Here is a 22,866-nt window from a genome sequence, read left to right on the forward strand (position 1 = left end):
TTGATTTACGAAACGTTATTAAATTATTAACGCTAATAAACAAATATGTTAAAAAACTTCGTTGTGAATTAAATGGAAAATAAATTATGCTAAAATTTCTTCGTGCACGCGCGAAAAAAAAACCGTAAACGACGAAGAAATATCGTAAATAACTTGAGAAGAATATCGCAAAAGTTGATGGAAATATCGCACGAGATTACTTTGCTAGGCACAAACTCGTAAAAAAAAGTTTCTGATATCGACGAAAAATAGCGCATTGTATTATTCCGTCTTAGAAAAGACGAAATAAATTTTAGTAGAATTTTCCTGCCATATATATTGAGACCAGAGAAAGAATGCGGTAAATTTGATGAAAAAAATATCACGCATTTTTATTACCACAAATATTACTACATATAAGGCGAAGCACACGTCAGCAGCACGTGCGCACAAATTTAAAAAAGATATACGAAGCTCGATCGCGTTATTTTTTTCTTTTTCGCAATTTAGAATAAAAGTTGTTTTAGGCGCATAATCGACGCGTCTATCAAAAATATTAAGAACCAATTTATACACTTACATTTTCGAGACGGTCGTATATTCCGAATCGCAACTATCATCACGCGATCTATCTCCGGAAGTACAATTCGATGTTGTTCATCGATCAAACGGATCTTTTGATCTTGCGCTTCAATTCGGCGACTCGACTCAATCGATCGACTCTTCGAATCCCGTGGGATCAAGGATCGCACTTGTGTGTGGCTGCTCGACATCTTTTGCGCGAATCTCCTCAAAGAAACTCGCAATTGACGAGATTCGCGCAAACATGTGATTTATATATAATATGACACTTCATATAATATATATATATATATGTGTATGTATATATAATATGTGTATGTATATGTATATATACGCGTACGTATATATTATAAATAATTAATTAAAGGTTTGCTTTGAAAGTAAGTAAAAATATATATAGATATATATACTCGTATATATATATTTTTTTCGTTTTCCTCTTTTCTCTTTGTTTCATATCTGCACCATATATATTTCTCGACGAAATGCATATCGCATCTATATAATATTTATATATATATATATATATATATATATATATATATGTATAGCTTTGTTTATATCTCGCATATATATATATATCTACTTTGTGTGTGTGTGTCACTGTGTGGATTTACATGTTGCACCATGCGCATATCTGTATAAATGTGATCTTTTTTCTCACTGACAATGAGAGAAAGCAACGATGAGTGCGACTCATGATAGATTTCGAGACACAAATGCTAATGCATTATTATATTTAATTCGAGTTTTTCTTGTTTTACGTACCATTAAAAATTCGTATGCTCGCAAAATATAAAATTAAGAAAAGATAAAAAAATTAATAAAGCTCTGTTGAAAATACTAAAATTGCTCAATTTAAAACTTTGATAATATTTTAATATTTCTCGTGTTTAAAACATATATTTTCGTAAAAATGTTAAACTGAAATAAACTCAAGATTATATAATATTAAACTTTATATACAAATATGGTTGTTTTTAAGATTTTTATCTGTAAAATTTATAAAAACGGAGCAATTCTCTTTTTCATTAAACTCATTTTTTATATTAAGAATTTCGTGAAGCTATACAAATGTATAACACACTAATATAACATATATAAAATATTTATATATTACTTTTAATTTTTTATTATTTATATAATTATTTTTTTTTATTATGACATAATATTATGAGGATATAACAGTGAATCGCATCACCAAAGATTTTATCGCGAGTCGTACTCGTCGGTCATAATATTTTTATATAACTTGTCCTTTATATAAGTTGCCTATCATCGTCGTATCGTTTCCTTTTGCCAGGAGAGTAATCACTTTCATTAGAAGACCATAAAGAACTGTCTCATCTCGCTTCACAAAAGGACTCGATAAGTTTCTCACTTTTCTCACTACTGTCTTACTATTGTCCATCATGCGTAAGGCTTCATCACCGAGAGAGACGTCCATTTGCCTTACAATAAAAAAATTAAGATAATTCTTTCTAAAAACTTAACGACATGATTATCTTGACTTTGATATGTTGCAAAGGATTCTTACAATAATTTATTGAGTAACATGTATAATTACGTGTAGAATAAGTATGTAGAAATATTCAATAAATAAATAAATTTCAGTTTAAAAGCATGACAAAAGAAACATAAAATCTTTGTATTTCTACTTTTTTTTGTATAATACATACAAAATAATATTCTAAAATTTTCGATCTTAATTATAATTATATATCTTTTTCCTTCAAGTATTTCGGAAACTATAAGAGAACGCTATTTAAATTTAAATATTTATTTCTAAATTGCTCAGGAATGCAGTCTCTACAACATATGTTCAAAACCAAAGTAATTTACAATAAGTTTTTATAAAGATTTATCGAATTAAAATTCCAACACTCACAAGGTTCATCAAATCAAAATGATGGTGAACCCATTTTTCAAGGTACAGTAAAATTAATGTCATCATGCTGTCCTGCTCTTCAGAGAGCGCGATATATACGAAACGGTATAAAATAACAAAAAGCGGACAAGGCTTCGAAGAAGAGAACAACATGACGAGAAAACATAAAAGAAAACGGACGGACAACGACGGACAACGAATTGGACAATCACACAGTACAAGCCAGGCCGCTTGCCTCTCCCCATCTATATTTCGTTTGTATAAAAAGTCTTATACTACCCCTAAGCCTACGTAATCCGAAGCATTCGAAATGAGCAACGAGCCTTTCATTCACCGTTTTTTTCTGTGCAACTTCCGATTGCGATCTCGTCTTTTTCTTTATATTGATTCATCTCGCGCGGCATTCATCGCTCTGCGCTTTTGAAGAAAAACACTTCTCGTCGATCTTTTTCGCTTACTCAAGTAATACGTAAAATATAATGATTGCGGAAGGAACAAATATGTAAAGGTGTATAAAATATTCATATACTTTCATGTAATTGTATTTTATATATGTATATAGTGCAAATCGTATTTTAAATAAAATACTTTAGATTTTGCATCTTTTTTTTTAACGAGGTATTTGGAGCTAAGGCTAGTTATATGATTTTTGATATGTGATGACAATCAAACAACTGCACTTTGCTCCGAACGCGTAATGCACATACGACGTTATATGCGTTGATGCAATCTCTCGATAAAACTTTCTTAATTCGATTTGCGCTTTTTTTTCTAATACAATTAGCAACAGTAATGAATGGAAGGATAAATCAGGATGAAGGATGTATATTGAATAACAGATCAGGATATTTACCCATTCTGACTACCTTCAATACTTATAATAATTCATTTATTCAGATCAAATCTTTGTCAACTTGCATTCACGTTAACTCTCCATCAATTATATGGTAGCGCGAGAGGAATTCGAGGACTATCAATCTCACTGAACATGTAAAAGCGTTCCTGATACATTCTCAACATTTACCGACCGCTCTGTAAACATGAGATTTCTCAGGCACGCGCTTGTACATTTATTTTGCTTCGTGATGGTTCAGATCAGGACACAATTGAGAAATAATTGCAAAAGATTATAGAAAAGTAAATGTAAGAAATTAATAACAATAGATAATAAATATTTATCGATGCATACAATAGAATCATAAGGAATACAAATAAATATTCCTACATTGATATTATTTCTTACACTGGAAAAAAATTAGCATTATTCGAGTGTGTTGTCTCTTCAAATGCGTTTTTCTTCACACATTGTTAATATTTTTTAAAATTATGCATTCTTTATTCTAAATTTTTGTTGCGTTCTGATCTTTTCCTCTCATTGTCGCTACCCTTCGAGATCTTTCAAAATCCGAAACAAATCCGCGAGAATAGCGAGAAAGATCGATTCGATGCGTTAATCGTTAATCGCAAGGGTTGAATTTTTGGCGAAAAAAAGCTCACGTACATTCGAGGAAAGAGAAAAAGAGTGTAGAAAAAGAAGAAAACAAAGGCAACGATAAGAAACTAGGGACAAAAGTGATCGGAAACGACAAACGTGATAACTCTTCTCCCCGCTCACAGACAATCTGAAATCACAGATATAATATTTATATATTCTTCTTCACCAATCTGCTTATGGCGCAGCCATCCGAAATCTAATGTATAAAAAAAAGCTCTCGATGACGAAACTTCGTCGGGATCCACTGCGGAAAGACGACGAGATATTTCGTTCATTGCCGCGATTAAATACGAAGACTTGACCGCAAAAATCGAGACATTTTTCTTAACGACTTAAACAAATTTTAAATACCATTAGACATTGCAGCAGATAATATAAATTGTTTTTATATAATTTTCATTTATAAAATTAATATATACAGATTATGTATAGCAACATTCAGTTGAAAAGTATAAATGGTCATAGATAGAGATATGACTACCCTGATTATACTTGAACAATGGAATCTACACAAATGAGGCGAATTATCTCGTCGTCAAAACGACGACATGATTCTTGCAAGATTGATGCTTCCGAGCGGATCAATTCTGCGCGATGATGAGCGTCAAAATTAAAAATACATTTTGCCGGAGAACAAAATCGGTGGCGGTAATGTCGCGCCATCATTCCGCTGTAATCTCCGCGTAAACCTTCGACAGGGCTCTCCGCGTTGTGCATATCCTGAGGGAGCATTGGTGACATCTGTCGTTGGTGTTGTTGGTCCTGTTATGTCTCAGAGGTTCCCAAACCTTTTTGGTTTAACAGTTTTTTAAAATTGATACTTTTTTTCGTGTTTGTTCTACATATTGAGATAAGAAAGCATGGGTATGCGATAATCTAATTGCTATTTGTCAAATATTCCGGAAATCCCGACTCTTTTTTGTGCTTCTTTATCTTTATTTACGAAATATGAGCAATTAACTACTTTTTAACTCATTCTCGTATCATTCCTAAATTCTTTAGTAAAAAAATTTGAATATTTAATCATACTTAATCGTTGCTGAAATAAAGACACGATTCATTTTTCCGGAATTATCTTCCAAGTTTTTAATTCGTTGTTAAACATCTCGAATATGGAAGAAAACTTGCTTATCTCTTATTTTTTAGTCTTTTCGGACAAAAACCGTATATATTTTCACGGATGTCGCGACGTGTCGTTTGGAAACCTCTGTGTTAGTCAAAACGATCGTTACCTATCACGATAACGGGTGTACATCTAATTCTATCGCTAGTAGTTCTTACGATAATTACTGTTATGGCTATTAAACACGTTTCGTCGAAGGTGCTCTGTGTTTTCGTAGACCTCGTAACTTATCTATCTATCGTTCGATGATGATCAAATATCCGGTTGCACGCTTTCGATTGCGCGCTTTTTTATGATGTTGATTCGCGCGAGATATTGTTTCCCCTGACTATGTGCATAATTATTGTACGCGATTTTGGAAAATATTCCCGAACGAAGGAACGTTCTGTTTCGTAGCGGAACATGTTCGAACTCGTCAAGGAAGGCTTATGTGATGCGATCGGATTCGCTGATCGTGTTAACGAATGCTGATGCTTGTTGCAGCAGGATTCGCGTCTACGTATTCGGATTCGATCAAATCCTGATCGCGATGCTAATCAGCATGCCAATATTACGTATGCGGCATGACTAGCTGATTCTCGTGGGGTAGTCGCACAAATGGCAATTGGTTCTGAGTGTAAATATGCAATTGCTTTTGCTGGGATTGCAGCTGCGCGAGCGCCACAGGTGACGCAAACGCGGGATAGGCCAAGGTGGTGGTTAGGCACTCATTGTGCTCCTCTAAGGAGTTCTGGGCATAGTGCAGCACCAAATGTTTCAGGCTCTCATGAATGTTGTAAGGCTCGGCGAAACCGTAGCCGCGCTCAGTGGCGTATATTATGCAGTGTTGCACCGTGCCGTTGCACCTGTAACAAGGTCATTTCCGAATAAATCATTGTATAAAAACTGCCAAGTCATCTCAATAACAAAATATAATCTTTAATACCGGGTTCCAAGTCACCAAAAAAAATTTATTATTTTATCGATCGCGCGAGATGAAATATCCGATAAATTGGCGCAGAATTAATCTTCGTTTTAAACGATTCTACCAATGTCGATGTGTTATTATCGTGATATTCATGAACGTTTATATTTTTATTTATTTTTATCAATTCGAAACATGATCATTTACGTCAGGTAAGAGACTTACACTATGGAGAGCGCGTACTGGCCCGTTCTTGATCGGCGAACAAGGAAAGTACCGTCCGGTCGATCTTTTAGAACGTGATCGGCATCGGTACGAGAACCCTGCAGATAAAGCCATGTTTTCTCGTCGGAGCGGACCGCGAAGTCCATCTTGTTCTGTTTCATCGCGTTTTTCTTCAAACATCTGTTTCAAATAAAATACGAATAAATTAGATAGATTTTTTAACATAAACGAAATAAAAAATAAAATATTTCATACTCAAAAAACAGGATACGTACAGAGCATAGCGGTCTCTTTGCCGCGCGAGCTGTCCAGTCTCCACCTTCAACCTGAAAGTTTCTCTCTCGAGGGTCCTGCTGTAAGCAACCTGTTGCTTCACGCTCTCCTCCAATTGTTCCTTGCTGTCTTCCAAGGCCTTTAGTCTTCGTTTCAGCAACTCCGAATTGTCCATTAAACTGCAATTATTCAGCGCGAAATTAATAATTTCCAATTTTAATATGCACGTCATCAGGATTTCATATATATAATCATGCTTTTTATAAACTCTATTATTTTACATATTATCTTTATCAATATGTTCTCAGTGGAATATATAAATTAGAATAAAATATAAAAGTGACAGAAGAACAAAATACTTACGTGGAAATCTCGTGAGGCTGGGCTTCCTTCCGGAACTTCTCTTGTAATTTGATTTGTTCTTCAAATATCTTGATAGCTTCCGTGAAGGCTTCCAATGCTTGACGCTTCAGATCAACTTCGTAAGTAGTTCTGTTATATAAATCCCAACAATTCTGGTACTGCCGGATACCGTCGTTTACTTCCTTCTCTAGTTCAACATATTTCTGCAGGATCTTTGTCATATCGGTCGCATTCACGAATTCATCTTCCTGTTTTTCGACAAATAATAGAAAATTAGGTCCAAACATGATTATAATAAAGCTATCATCTTGTAAATCCATTAGAAAGGAACATAACCAAATTAGGAAAATTATGTGGTTTCAAACCAATCCCAATAATCGTCATGAAACATTACACAGATATAGTATAATATAAAATATGAAAAAATGTAACCAACCTATATCTGTGTCACGTTTCATAACGATTGGCTTTGTACCACAAAATTTTCCCAATTTGATATACTCCCTACCTGAACATGCTGATTTCGCGATATTGGGTAGAGCAGTTTAATGTCCAACACGGAGTTGTACTGCGCAAGGGAGCAGTTCCTGTAGTAATCGACCAACTCGATTACCGAATTGAAATTGTAAGGATCCGAGAATCCATATTTCCCATTTCGATGGCTGATCTTGATAAGTTTATTGGTCCCACCCTTACGCAGTGTCAGAGTGTACTCGCCACACTTGGAAGACGCGTTGCGTACCAGAAAGGTACCATCCGCTGCATCAATCATCATGTCGTTTACATCGTCCCTCGTGATGTTACCCCAGTACCATTCAGCATCTTGAAGCGAGCGCGGCAGCCTGTGATTTTTTCAATATAATATAGTTATAATTATTTGTACACTTAATGTAATTATATATAATATAAAAATAAGCAATTTATAAATGTATACATATAATTAGATATGTATAGCATTAAAATAAATTAAGAGAAAGATTCGAATTAAAATTCAATGTAAAATTGGAACGAGAAAGAAAAAAATTTGCAATTTAGATTAAGATTTGGACCGGCTTCAAAATCAGACTTGAGAATCACCTGTGCGATTGTTGGTCCTTGCCAGTATCTGCGCCAGGTGCCGTTCTGTCTGCGGCATCGTCCTCGGGAACCGGGAACGAGTCCACAATTGGAAACTGCGGTCTCGAAACTTTACGCGGGGGCAATTGAGGGGGACTGGCAAACTCCGGCAGCCTCTCGTTCCAATTACCGTGCAACAGCAGCATTTCCGTTATGCGTATATGTGCCTCCGTGTTGTGAACAATTTGACTGTAATAAAATATGCGCAATGCAACGTGCTCAATTCTTCGTAATTAGGTATTATAAGTGGTCATTGAATAATCTTATTTATTAATAGCAGCACAACAAATTGCGTAAAATCAATCAATTTTTTCTCGTAATCTACTATAGTATATCATTATATAATAGTATTATGTATCATAAAAGTAATCAGTTATACAATATATATTAAATGACTTTTTTGCAAGAGAATTTAAATAACACAATGCCAGCGAGCTAGAAAGTTGAACTCTTTTAACTTAATTAAAAAGTCAACGCGAGGCGGAAAGCGAACTAATACCAGCATCCATGAGATATATTTTTTTATCGTCGCCAGAAAAAAAACATCGTGTGAACCATGCTTTACTTCTGAATCCTCCTACTACAATTGAAGAAATTCACGTGACACTCACATGACTCGCTCCCAGGGCGGCCTGAGAAATATATGGCTGAGCACTTGCACGAGGATGGTCGGCGGTTCCGTGTAGCCCCTTCCGTGCTGCAATCGGCAGATGCGACAGAAATGTGCCATCAAATGGCACAATGTGCTACGATGATGCTCCGGTAGCTCAGCTACTAATTGATTGAGGCGCATCGCGCATTGCTCGTCGTTTTTCATGTCTAAGCAATGAAAAATTAATTCGAACATTTGCAATCAATGTTAACAAAATATTTAAAATTAATATTATTTATATTTATTTAAATATTTAATGTTTAATTTTAGCTGTCCCTACACAGAGAGAATCTTCTCTTAGAATTTACCCTGAAAATCATGGTAATGATGGGACAATATGGTACTAGAAGAATTTTATAAGAGTTTCTCTGATTAATATTTCCCACAATAAAAAATATTAATACCTGTATTTACTACAATAAGATAAAATATATTATATTAATTTTACATCTTATTGTAGTAGATATTAACATATTTTATCGTGGTAAATATTAATCAGAGAAACTCTTATAAAATTTTTTCTTATTGCCCCACAATTACCATGATTTTCAGGGTAAATTCTAAGAGAAAATTTTCTCCGTGTATATTATACATAAAATTTAATTATTATACCTAAATTTTAGCTATGATAGCTAATATTTTAATTATAAAATTCTCCATTAAACTATAGCTAAAAATATTAGTTATCATAGCTAAAATTTAGACACAATAACTGAATTTCAGGTTGCAAATATAGGGACAGCTAAAATTTAGCTATGGTGGCTAATTTTTTTCCGTGTATGTGTATATACTCACTTGACGCCTCTAGGAATCTGTCGTACCATTGTACAGGGATCACCGAATCCGGCAATTCTCGCAGGAACTTCTTCAGGACACTCGCAATACACTGCGGAGTGTACGGATTTAAATCCGCTTTGCAGACATCTGAAAATATTATATCACGTGTGTCTCGTTTTGATCGTCGCTCGAGATTATTGGTACCTATCTCTAATCATAACAATATTACGTGTTAATGATTAATTATAACGTGCACGAAAATTTTAAACGGGAATTTTTTCGATTATAAAAGTTTCGTTCATTTCCTCGAGGCATCTAGATGATTCTTTCTGTTTTGCAAATTGTTCATTAATTTTTCGCGCAACAAAATTTTACACGTTAAACAGTTTGATTGTATGTGTACAGAAAAAAAGTATAAAGGTTGTATTTGTTTTAGATATATTAAAATAATTATTACAAACGATTAAAATTGATAAATTTGCAATTCTCAGAAAGCGCTCAGCTAATTTTAGCCGACAAAATAATTCAGCGCGTGCTGAAACGTGATAAAACAACCAAGTGCGGCGTCAAATCCAGATCTAGGATCAATATATACGAATGCACGTACATAGATGCAGAGATAGGTATAAATAGCAGTAGTATATCTTTCTCAGGAAATGTGGCAAACTAACTTAACACTTTGAAAACAACTGATTCGTGCACTTTGCGCACGAGAAGTTAAAATTAAAGTTTTCGACGGTACGCACGAGTGAAATATTTTCCGCATATAAAAACACGCGGATCTTCGCCTTGTTTAAAAGCCCCGAAAAGAAAGAAAGAGGGTCCCGAAATTCGTTTCGCGCTCGTTTGTTGCCCCTGAAATCTCGATCCGTCGTGCAAAATAAACGGGGCGCACTCGCACAGTTTTTCTATTCTTTTTTTTCCTTTTTCGTCGCTATCAGGCCCTCCGCAACGCAACCCGAACGAAGTGCATCTGGTGGCGCGCCTCGAAATTTTTGCAACCTAACGAGAACATCGGTGAAACTCGACTCTGGGCTATTTATAGCACGATCCGGCCTTACCTTCGGTCAGCTTTTGTCGCAGCTCGAGGATCTGCTCGATAGGCGGGCTGCTGTGGTAAACTTTGTACAGGTCCAGCGCCGGGTCGGCGCACGCCTGCTCCTCGAGGGTGCGGGTGCACCGCTCCACCAGAATCGGCGCCACTTGGCTGACGGTGTCGAATTGCAGGCATAGCGCGAGGCCGAACACTGCAAACGTGATAAATACCGGCATACTGTTTGGTTCGACAAACTTCGGAGGTGGACCCAGCCCGAAATTCCACGCCCGAACTCGTACAATTGCGCCGGTCGGAGATTTTTTTAAAATCGCGCCACGGAAAAAAATTAACTACCATAGCTAAATTGTAGCTGTCCTCCTACGTTACAACCCGAATTTTAACTATGGTAACTAATATTTTTTTTAGCTACAGTTTAATGGAGACTGCTGAAGTGTAACGCATTAAAAATGCGTTTCTCGAGCAACAAATTAGTTATTATAGCTAAATTTTAACTGTCCCTATATTAAACACAATATTTAAGCATGATGACTAAATATCATGTTTAATATAAAGACAGCTAAAATTTAGCTACTAATAGCTAATTTCTAAAATTAGTACTAAAAACTTTTGAAAAAAAATTATACGTGCGATATTAGATCTGTCAACTTTTTTTCACAGCATTGTAAAATGTAATTTAAATCTTAATTCTTAACCGAACTTAAATCTTGACCGGGCAACTAATTAGAGAATGAACGTATATTTTGTAATCGCATGTTTTTCAATCCTTTATCGAATATGTTTAATCAGAGGAAAAGATAGAGCAGCGTAAAGATATGTATGCTCATTACACAGTACCAAATCAATGATTTTATTTGTTAGAATCAAAATGTTTGATCGTATCTAATCTGATTTTATTCGATATCTTATTCAATTTTTTTTATAAAGAAAGCAAACAATTTTAATGTAAAACAATAGAGAATATGTTAAATCACTGAAATATAAAATTCTAGACGAAGTGTAATGAACATACCTCATCAAATTAAATGTCTAATATTATCGGTTGCTAGAATGCATATGTGACTTTTTTCTACTTAAAAAAAAAATAATCAATTGTATCGGAAGATATCTTATCTCATTATTAGTTCCATAGCTATTTCCTGAACCTCCTATTTCCGGAACCTCTTATCCGGAACCTATTTAAAAAATCAAGAATTTCTGTCAACATTAAGTAGTTTGAATCAATTTAAAATTATAAGAATACGTAGACTTCTGGTAGTCACAAATTACTTTTTTTTGCTCTTTGATCTCCACTTTTGGTCGCAAACTGATTTAAAAACATGTTGAAACAAAGTCCTAAAATTTTCAAGTTTGTCCTTTATTTTCAGAAAATATGGTCACCATAAACATGACCCTTTCATCTATTTAATTAAAGCTTAAATCATCCAGTCCCTTTGTCAGATTAAAGTCTGCAAAACTCTATCAATCGTGGAAGGATGCAGTAGCTGGATAAAGCAAGAACGCAATGCTTCTCGCTTGTCTTTTCATTTCCGAGACAACGAGCTAGCTGGAGCCGTAAAATTCGGCGAGGTGACAAAGCGAAATGGCAGCGGAATTGTGTAATCCACCGCGGCCGCCCGAAGAATTCTTGAAGGTTTTCTCGCGGTTTCTCGCAGATTTTCGCGCCGGTGAACTTCTCGCCTGTGGCCATCCGTCTTTTCCCTCAATTTTTCCGTTTCTCTTTCTTTCTTCTCCTTCTTTTTTTATTTCACCCGACTGACGAACCTTTGACTTTATTTTCGTGCGAAGATATACGCGAGATTATATTTTCAGGCCGCCGATCTCTTTTTTCGCTCCTTCTCTCTCCTTTCTTCGCGAATGACGCGCACACACGCCACTTGTACAATCAAAGAGACACGTACGCATGCATTATGACAAAAGAGAGGACGAGCAAATCGGACCGGAGCGGAGAGAAGCAAAAGGGAGGAGAGCAGGAGGAGGAAAAGGAGGAGAAATTTATTTTTACGACCGCAACGGCGACGTCTTGTTTCTTCATGACCGTATCTTCTTCTTCAGTTCTCTTGGGAAGGACGAGTGACCGAGAGAGAAGAGAGAACGTAAGAGGGAGAACACGCAAAAAAGTCAGAATTAAAACACGATCTACGGGCGTGAACGTAGGCGCACGCATGCGAATTTTATGCGCGGATGTGCACGAACGGAGGACGGCCATTCCGGCTATTCGATATTCGTCACGAATCCGCTGTTGCACGCGCGAGAAATCTCGAGAGATTTCGTCGGACTCGAATAAATCAATGCGCGAGTAAATACGCTGGAAGACGCTCGTACGAATACCCGAATTTTGCGAGGTGATCCGCGGCTTCCGAAGTTCGGTTTTACGACGTCGATTTCGGATCTCGAATTCTTTAGCAAGACTTTAGTCATTTAGAATCTTCAAATTTCGTCGAGACGAAAAGATCTCAAGAGAATCTCCAAACAATGAATCGAATCTTACACAGACAGAATTTTCTCTTATTTGTCCAATGTGGTATCGGATGAAATTTTTAAGAGTTTCTCTGATTAATATTTACCATAATAAAAAATATTAATATCTATACCACAATAAGATATAAAATATATTCGATTAATTTTAGTATGCACATAATATTTTTATTATGGTATAAATATTAATCAGAGAAATTCTTACAAAATTCACCATGATTTTCAGGGTGAATTCTAAGAGAAAATTTTGATACAGGAAAATGATACAAAATAAAAATTTATCTCTACATCTACGTTGAATTTATAATTAATTATGACAAATAAACGTAACACACTGTAAATGTATGCATTACGAAATGCCTCGGGAGTGAGATGTCAAGCCTTAGCAAATACAATTAAAGATTTAAATTGATTGCTGCGTCATTTTCAATCAACTTTTCAAACGGACAGATGAAATCTGCAGAGAGAGAGAGAGAGAAAGAGAGAAAAAAAGAGAGACTGTCAGTGTCGAAGTCGCCAGCGTGCGGTCGCACGTGACTCGAATTTTTACTCTCGCGGGAGAGGAGCGTAATTGCTGTCGTTACACCTCCACGTGTGCGTATGTGTGCACGTGTGTATGTGTGTGCAGCTCGGTCGAGAGACGCTGATGACTCGCGTATAAGCGATTAAACGCTACCAATTACTATAAATCAACCGAAGCCGATGCAACAATCGCATATACGTGTGAAACCGCACTGTGTAGAAACCGCACCGGCTGAATCTCCTTCTCTCCGTAAAACGCGAGAGATTAGATCGTTCGCGAACGGGCCACATTTCTTAAGACGAGTCAAAAGGGAAGTTCATTATAAGATCGAAATAACGAAATCAAAGCGTAATCAATATCCTCCTCGTATCTGATAATCTTTCGACTCGCAAAAATGATATATTTATCCCGTTAATATCAGACGAGTTGTATATTATCTAAAAATTGTTATTATTATCGTTAGTCGCGGATCGACATCGCGGATAAATATTATCAGTCGGACGATAATTTCCAGCGATCGATGCATCGAGTCGTGCGATATGTACAAATGCAATTCGCGGGATAAATGAATGAAGGATCACGGGGGGACACGGCCCTGAAGACTGGCGCCGTGTTCGCGGTTTTGCTATGCACAAATATTCAATTCCGTCATTCGTGCCGCGGCGTGTGCAGCGTTAATTAAATGTATCATTGGAGGCGCGCGTTGACGGCGCGAGCGCCGAGTCTCGCCTGCGTTGTCTCTGCCGATTATCGTTGTCTGAGAGATATTCGCGTCGTTTAACTATCTCTCGCTGTCAAAAGCACACATCGCAACTCCAGCCGACTTGAGAAAATAAGCGACGATCGAAAGATACTCGATAGTTATATCGGCGCGACCGGGAGAAAGGAAATCATTAATTATTGCCATATGTTACAAAAATAGACGGAATTTTTTTCAAATTTAAATCACACTGAGATATTATAGTTATATAAGAATTGGGAAAAATTGACAAATCTACTGGAGAAAATAACATTACTTAATTTCGAAAATTTAATTGAAAACTCTATCCCTTCATCGCTGTCTACTTTCTATCGAAAGACGATTGTAAAAATCGTGGTGAAGTAAATTCCAATACGTGATTTCTTTTTCTCGCGGATATTATTTTTCCCCGTGATGCAGGGAATGCGTCGTAGAGCAAGGCAAAGTTTCGTGTTGAAACTCGCACGCTCGGTTAAGAATCATTAAATGCCAGCAAGTGAGGCGACTCCCACGCGGCCGCGACGCGGAGGGATTTCAATGGAAGAAAGTCGACAGCCGTGAAGTGCGAGAGTCCTCCATCAAGTGATCCAGGTTATCATAGAGCGTAGCCAGCAGGCGTCAGGACGGTCGTCCTTGCCTGGCGATTTCGCAAGTTTCGACGATCGTCGCCGGACCGGCCGGTTATACGAGCGGCGTTTCTGACGCAACCTCTCATTTTGGACGACAACTGAATTTTTCAGCGCGTCTTTCCGTGTTCTATTCATTGGGGAGAATTAACGAGTATGTTGCATCCTACCTACCTACCTAGGTCGCGCTATAAAATTTGCAACGACGACGACGACGGCGATACAAACGACGTGACTTACCTGAAGTAAACCTGCTGATACAATTGTCCGAGTCGGCCGATATGCAATTGGAAGGCAAACCCGTCGCTGAACACGTCCTGTGAGCGACCAGCCCGCAATCTGCGCAATGCAAAAAAAATCGCAAGATCAACAGCACGAAACGCAGTTTCGTTCTTTTTTTTTTCCTTATTTATTCCAGTTTCGATATTAATAACTGTCAGGCAGGAATAAACTTGAAATTATGAATTGCCGAGTATTTTCGATTTCTACACGGAGAGAATTTTCTCTTAGAATTATTTACTCTGAAAATCATAGTAATCGTAGGACAATATGGTATTGGAAGAATTTCTCTGATTAATATTTGGCACAATAAAAAATATTAATAAGTACACAGTAAAACAAATCGAATATATTTTATACCTATCTTATATTGTGGCAGATATTAATATTTTATCATCATGATTTTCAGAGTAAATTCTAAAAAAGTGATCTCCGTGTATATTAATATTAATAAATTTCACAATCCTGATAAAAATTGTCGAAAGTCATAATTATTATTTTATATAGATATCCCCTGAAATTATCGAGAAGAACGTGATTTCATTCGAGGAATTAATTAAATATGCGATAATGTAGATATCTATATAATTTGTGATTATCACGAAAAGCATAGAAATCTAACAAATGTAAAGAATTAAATTGCACGAAGTGAAGCTCTCAATGAAGCTCTTCTCTCCCGTCGATTATAAAATTCAATATCGATTCAAAGTACTCGACGGATTACGATTCAACGGAGAGCTCGATGCTGATAAAGGAGAAAAACGGACGTACCTTGGCAGAGAAAGCCTTGATGTAAGAGGCCTCTGAGGTATTTATGGCATTTGCTGCACTTCTCCAAGACGCTGAAACTGTGCGGCTTGAGATTGTGCGATTTATTGACCACGTTGTTGCCCGGATAGTTGACTCCGAGCGAACAGCCGCCCGATTCCACGGCTACGCCGGATGTCGTGCCGAGTGCCGGGGGCCCCGTCATTTCCGTCGTCACCGTCGACGGCTGGCAGAGTTCCTCGATGCAGACCAAAATATTCTTTTGATGGAATTCATCTTTTATACCCATATTCTGCAACAGAATCGCGCGCAGCGAGGTTTCATACGTGTCTGACTGAAAAGTGACACTAGTCTAATCTTTTAAGACGAGCGTTAAGTTTCAGTTTTAATCTTCTGGTGAGATGAGACCACCAAGATCCCCTATAATAAAAAGTCCTTACTAAGCAGTAAACTATTTTAAAAGTGCAATTATAATATAATATTCCATGCAGAGTTAAAATGTAATAACTTTATCAACCGATTTAAATAAATAAACTATTGTAAATTAATAATTAAAATATTATTGAAGAGTATGTTCAACGATTAAACAATTTTTTCTATGCGGTACAAATTTCCATCGGACTACTACAACTCTTTGTAGCAAAAGAATTAATTAGTTTCACGTGTTGTAAAAAAATAAAAAATTAATTAATTTTGTATACAAAAGTGTTGTAAAAACTTTTCTGAGAGAATGTAAAAAATATGTTTTTCTAATTTCTCTGTTATAATTTCTTATGGCATTAAATTTAAAAAAATTATGTTCATTAAATCAAAATTTTAACCATCCATATTTTAGATTTGTCTACTTATATTATTATATATTAAATATATAATTAATATATTTTACGTAAATAGTTGTAAAATAAAATATTTCGATTTAAATTATAACTTGAAAAAAATGATTATTAATAATTATTATCACTTTCTTTAGATATTTATCACGCACTTTCGTAACCTTTGACCGACTTAACGCCACGTGTGCAACAGAAGACGACGGAAATCTTTCGGGGCCAATTCCACAGAATTACCGAGTCGAGAAGACTTTTCTATCGCATTACTTCGGTAAAAATGTACACGTATCTCGGGGACGGTTGTAAATCTGTAAGGGTATGACGCGAGCCAAGAGAACGACTATAAAGAGCGAGCGCATAACGCGTGTCAAAGTCGAGCGTGAAGACAGTTACATAGTGACTAATGAGGAAAAATAATACATTTGTCATAAATAGCCCGGGTGCTAACTAGAGTTCAACGTTTCGGAGAGATAGCGGATCAATTAAAATCCATTGGCCCACTTTTTCACCGACAATTACCTCTTGATCATTGACGAACAGAGTCATTATAGCCCCTGATCTTTAATAACACGTTCATCCAATTATGCGCACGCGCGATCGTCGTAGAATTTTATAAAGATTAAATTTTAATTGCATTATTATTTTTTGGTATAAAAGCTTAAACGTTTCTTTTGTTAACAGATTTTCTTTTAAACATAATTTGTTTGATAGACAGTCGAGCTTCTGTACACAGAAAGAATTTTGTCTTAGATTTTACTTTGAAAAACATGGTAATATCGTGGGACAATATGATTAATATTTATCACAATATAAAAAAATATTAATATCTACTACAATAAGATATGAAATGTGTTCGATTAATTTTATTATGTACATATTAATATTTTTGGAAAAACTCTTATAAAATTCTTCCAATACCATGATTTTCAGGGTAAATTCTAAGAGAAAAATCAATTAATATTTTATGTACTATAAAATATACATATATATTTCATATACCCTACATGTACTTTACATCTTTTGGATAGCATCTAGCGTGCATATACATACATATAATCCAGTTGAGCAAATGTTCTATATAGTCACAGGCTTTCTGGATTTCGCGATCGGTCGCGATTGTTTTCGCGTTATAAATTATATCGTGCCACCTTCCTTTTCGCAAACGAAACATCGGAAAATATCTACTCCCTGAGAATAGCGATATCGCTGAAAAGAACAAAAAGGGGAGAGATAATTCGCGGGTACCGCGGCGGTAAATCAGTCAAGAGGGACTTTGAAGAGTCGGGAGCACCGCGCTCGTAAAAGGGGTGAACACGGACGATCGTAATTTATACGCGTCGTTACGACCCTCTCTCTTTATTCTCTCTCCCGACAGGCATCTCGTTTTCTCTAGAGCACGGCCGACGGCAACAGGTGTCGGGTATACGCCGTTGCACAATACCTGCACATTGCACTAGCGAAGAGATACAATGCACCCCGCGGTTCGCGAGTTGGCGAGATGCGGATCGCGATCCGCGTAATGGAGATCTTCGAGAGAACCAGAATGTGTCTTTGCCAACCGTTACCATTTTTTTTGCGAATCTCTCTCACGGGACATTTCATATAGTACATGTTAACATGATTACATGGTTCGAATCGATCGATCGTGCGCAGTATTTTAAATATAATCATAAGAAGAAAGAGAAACATACATATTTGTTAATTAAAAATTAAAAATTAAATAACTGTATCGTTGATAAAGAGCTAATGTAAAATTCATAGACCTCAAAGTACAGCTACACATGATTTAAAATTGTTAAATAAAAGTATGATAGGAAATCGTTTATAAAGATGAAATGTCAATGAAAAATTAATAAAATGAATAAAAAAAATCAATGAAAGATTTAAGAAATATATCTATTAACATATATGTATATTTATTAATGTGTCGAGAACATGTGAAATACATGATAAATAGCTAATTGATTATAGGTAAGAATAAAAATGTGACCTTCACACGTGCAAAATGATATGCGTCAATGAGTTGCATATTTGCTACTGGGCGCACTTGATGAGATAATCATTCTACGATGAATCGTGCATTAATCATATTATTTTAATCGATCCATATCGGCCGATTCAATGTCACACGTGCATAGTTCCTTTATTAATTTTGTCTCGATGAATTACTTGACCGCAACTTTCTTTTCTCGCGTCCAATTTAAATTCCTCGCGTTCGCGTTGCTACATTTATTTACGTGCGTGTCGCAAACTTGACCTGAACTGCATTGTTTTTATGTCCTGTCGACGTGACTCACTAAGAAAATTGTATTTTTTTACATTTTTGTTGCAATTTAAAATTTAACGATTCAGTATTGAAGTAAATTTTATTTTAAAATAATTAACGATTTAGTATCTTGAAGTAAACTTCATTTAAAAAATGGTTCGCACATCAATAATTTTTATAATTAATAACACATACAGCACGTATCTTATAATATTAAATATTATAAATTTTAAAAACGTATATTTTCACGTGTATTAAAAGTATATTAAAAGTATTAAAAATTGAGAGAATAATGTATTCTTTTTAAATTCTTACAAGTGAAAATGTAAAAAGGAACACTATACAACAAGTTCTATTTTCGATTAATGTAAGTCTCAGATGAATTTTTTTTAGAAAAGATCTCGCCAATTTTTTTCTCTGAACTTAGCTTTGAACTTTTTACTGGTTCATATTTATTTTATTTATTACATTTCAAATTTATATGTGGCTTATTTCCATAAAGAAAAAAAGTTATATAAAAAGAAATTTTTTTTGCCAGTAGCGAAAATATTAACAGTACGAAGATATCCGTAATCATATAATTTCATTTTATGTACATAGTATTTATAATAGAAAAAAAAAAATTAATCGAGCGAGTTTAAGAGATGCGGAGAAAAAAAAGGAGAGGGAGCATTTCCGGCAGCTGGCTTCTTTTTCAGATTATGGTATTCGGTTGTGGGCGCACGTTCTCGTACGATGGCGCGTTATTTCGACCGGCGCCACGGCGCGCAGTGGGGCAAACGCTATTATTAGCGGCGACAAGCCAGCAAAAGTAAAGTGATCGATATATTACGCGGCCGTGCGAGAGCGCGACGATAAAATTTAACGGGCTCGTTATTTTATTCCAAGTGCCAAGAAATGCTCGGCAGAGAATTCGCTGTTTTGCGACAAGGAGAAAATCCGCCCCGAGTGCGGCTACAGCCCCGTATTTTTTTATTGCGTAAAATACGACGTTAAAAAAATATATATATATGTGTATTTTTTTAAGAAATAAATTTTATTTTAAAAAATCTATTATTAATGATCTTAATTAAATAACTTGTAGAATGAAACTTTAAAGAAAGAAAGAGAGAAGCATATAATAAATTTTTAATGAAACTGCGAATGAAACAAATCCCTCAATAAAGTAACAGAGAATACTTGATACCTTGAAAACTTGATTTAAGACTGTGATGGAAAAATTAAAGGAGCTCTTGTAGTATTTCTCGTTGCGCAGTCAGAATGGGACAATTTTCTTGAAGAACGAGCTGAATCGGAGAATCAAACGATTTCTCGCGTTAAAAGTAATAGATTTATGAGTCGATTAGCATGGTAATGCACGATTTACGCACGTAGTTTCTTTGGCGCGCATTTTTATTCCGCGAGGAACATGTCGAAATTGAATTTGCGAATTCTCACGGAAAATCTAAAGAATTTAATCGGATAAATTGAAAAATTATGCGGCGATCCATATATACGAAAAAAAATAATAATCCCGAATATTGGTTTCACGATAATCCGATAATATATTTCTACACGGATTATTAATTAGCGAATGATCAGTTCGAGTCTTTCCGTTTGTTCTTAGCCTGATTTTCAGGCGAGAATCTGTCGCGGATCTTTGCAACGTGTTAGCGTTTTAATTTTTTATTATCCGTTCGGAAGCCAATTATCGTGGAAAAACGTAATGCGTAATTACGGTTCGAAGGAACGCCCGTTTTCCCACGACACATATTGGTGCAAGAATACTCGCGCCAACATCGACCGGTGTAATTCGATTGTCCATCTCGACCCGTTACTTCGTGCGCGCGCGAGTTTCTTGCATAATTATGATAATGCGGCGCGTGGTAACGCATAGGGAAAACGCATGCATGATACGATCATTACGCGCAACGTAACTACCTAGAGTTGAGAAAAGCGTAGGAACATATGTTTATATACATATATAATATTGCGCACGAGCTTTTCTCTCTTTTTTCTCTAGTATTGTAAGATGTTTAGAAAAAATGTCAAAAGTCGAAATTTTTATATCGCATCTCGCTATAAAACACGTGTTTGTAGCATTAAATTAAATACTTAAGTTGAATTGGCAACTTGTATTTTTGCAAATTTATCTAAGATGTATCATTATATTGAAACAGTAACGAGAAGAAAAAAATGTAATAAAAACAACATTTAAGATTTACACGCGCGTGCAACAGTTTTATCTACGTTATTGCATCAGTTTAATATAAACGAATTCTTTGGTCATTTGATATAAAATATCGTGTCTCGCAATGAGAAAAAAAAAGCATCTTTACTCTGTGTTTTATAGCTTTGCATTTTATATCTATATCCTCGATGATGTATGTGCGTTTTCATTGCGACAGCGTTTATTTAGCATTTTAGCATGCACATGGCGGGATCATCAAGAAAAAAGAAAAAAAAACCCAACAAAACTTAGTCAGCGATATAAAAAAAAAGTTACGTCTCGTACGATGAAACCACTTTTACGATACATTTTGTAGCATTTCGTTTTACGTTGCGCACTAGCGATCTCTGCCTACGCTTTCAAGACAGCAACATTTATCTAATATTGTTTCAGCGTTATCAATTGCAAGATGTATATTTCGTATCTTATCCTCTAAAGGTTAAAAAATTTTTTTTAACTCTTGGATGTTCAATATATGTATATTTTATATATTACAAATATCGTATAATGATATTGGAAGAAACTTACGTTTTTTAATATTTGATTATCTATATATAAAATTTTTTTTAACACACGCAGAGGATTTGAGAATCTTCGTTTTTACGTCGCTAAATTTTTCGATGCATACATTACGGAATAATAATAGCTTACGTGATAACAAAACGTATCGGCACCTATGCTTAGAACACTGAAACCACGTGGAGTTATAAAGAACATTATCGCGATATATTTCGCGGCGCGGTAAATTATGCATTTTACATTTTCATGCACTACGCAGTAATTCTACCGCAATGTTTCGCACTGATAGCGATACAGAAAGCGCCTGCGATCGCATTAAATTAGACGTATTGCATTAAATTAGAATTGAAGTAGATGTGTGGTAATAGGATCGCGACAGATGTTCAAAAATCGTGTCGGCCGATCCTGTCTGCCTCTTCTCGTCGAATTGCTATTAAGAAGACATTAAGAGAAAAAAAAGCAAGAAAAAAAAACGCGATAAGTGCATCATAGGGAGTGATGCGCCGATAAAAATGATCTCATTAAATCCAGCCCCTTTCCATTTGTATATGTATGTCTCGATTTTACGTGTTAGACTTTACAATAAGATATATTCAGATATATATTCAGAATCGTCTAAATAATGTAATGCTGCTTATAAGATAAGTCAAATACGAAGCTTTCTTTGCGCAGCGACAAGAAGAGAATCGCCGAGCCGAAAGCTCCGAATCGCTTCGTGCTCGACGATAAAGAAAAATCAGCGCTGAACGGATGGAAGAAAGAGATGTGTATAGAGAGAGAGAAAGAGAGGGAGATTCGATAAAGACTCGACTGTGTGGCGCACTGTGTGGCAGACGCTACAGGGCAATTACAAGGTCAACGGGCCAAGGAAAACGTCGTCCAGATACTCTCGACTCGAGGTCATCGTCTCTCCCGAACACTAGCCGAAGAATTTTTTGATCGCGCGATTCCGACTTCGATCCCGACACGAGCCGAAACGTGCAAAAAGCACTAATGATCCGAGAGAAAAAAAAATCTTCCCTCACAATATTTATAATAAAAATTTTTTTCTTATTTTAATCTGGTGTTTTATTTCGAAATTTTGAGTTACGTGTTCTAATATAGCGTGAAGATGTGAAAATATCTTCTAATAATATATTCAGAATCGTCTGAATAATGTAAAAGTCGGAAAAAATATGTAAATGTGAAAATTTTTGCC

General features: G+C 35.8%; 1 protein-coding gene across 1 annotated transcript in view; it reads right to left on the reverse strand.

Moving 5' to 3' along the window:
• Positions 1–345: 345 nt before the first annotated feature.
• The window catches only part of Pi3K21B (phosphatidylinositol 3-kinase regulatory subunit alpha), a 36,105-nt gene continuing 13,584 nt past the window's right edge, over positions 346–22,866 (reverse strand). The window contains 11 exon segments of the mRNA XM_029309593.2: positions 346–5,912; positions 6,197–6,376; positions 6,472–6,648; positions 6,833–7,080; positions 7,341–7,674; positions 7,910–8,137; positions 8,560–8,767; positions 9,396–9,524; positions 10,439–10,624; positions 15,038–15,136; positions 15,848–16,136. Coding sequence (XP_029165426.2) covers positions 5,618–5,912; positions 6,197–6,376; positions 6,472–6,648; positions 6,833–7,080; positions 7,341–7,674; positions 7,910–8,137; positions 8,560–8,767; positions 9,396–9,524; positions 10,439–10,624; positions 15,038–15,136; positions 15,848–16,136 — 2,373 coding nt within the window. The 3' untranslated portion in view covers positions 346–5,617.

Source organism: Nylanderia fulva, unplaced genomic scaffold (assembly GCF_048542155.1).
Source record: "Nylanderia fulva isolate GAGA-0341 unplaced genomic scaffold, ASM4854215v1 Scaffold8, whole genome shotgun sequence".
Lineage (NCBI taxonomy): Eukaryota > Metazoa > Arthropoda > Insecta > Hymenoptera > Formicidae > Nylanderia > Nylanderia fulva.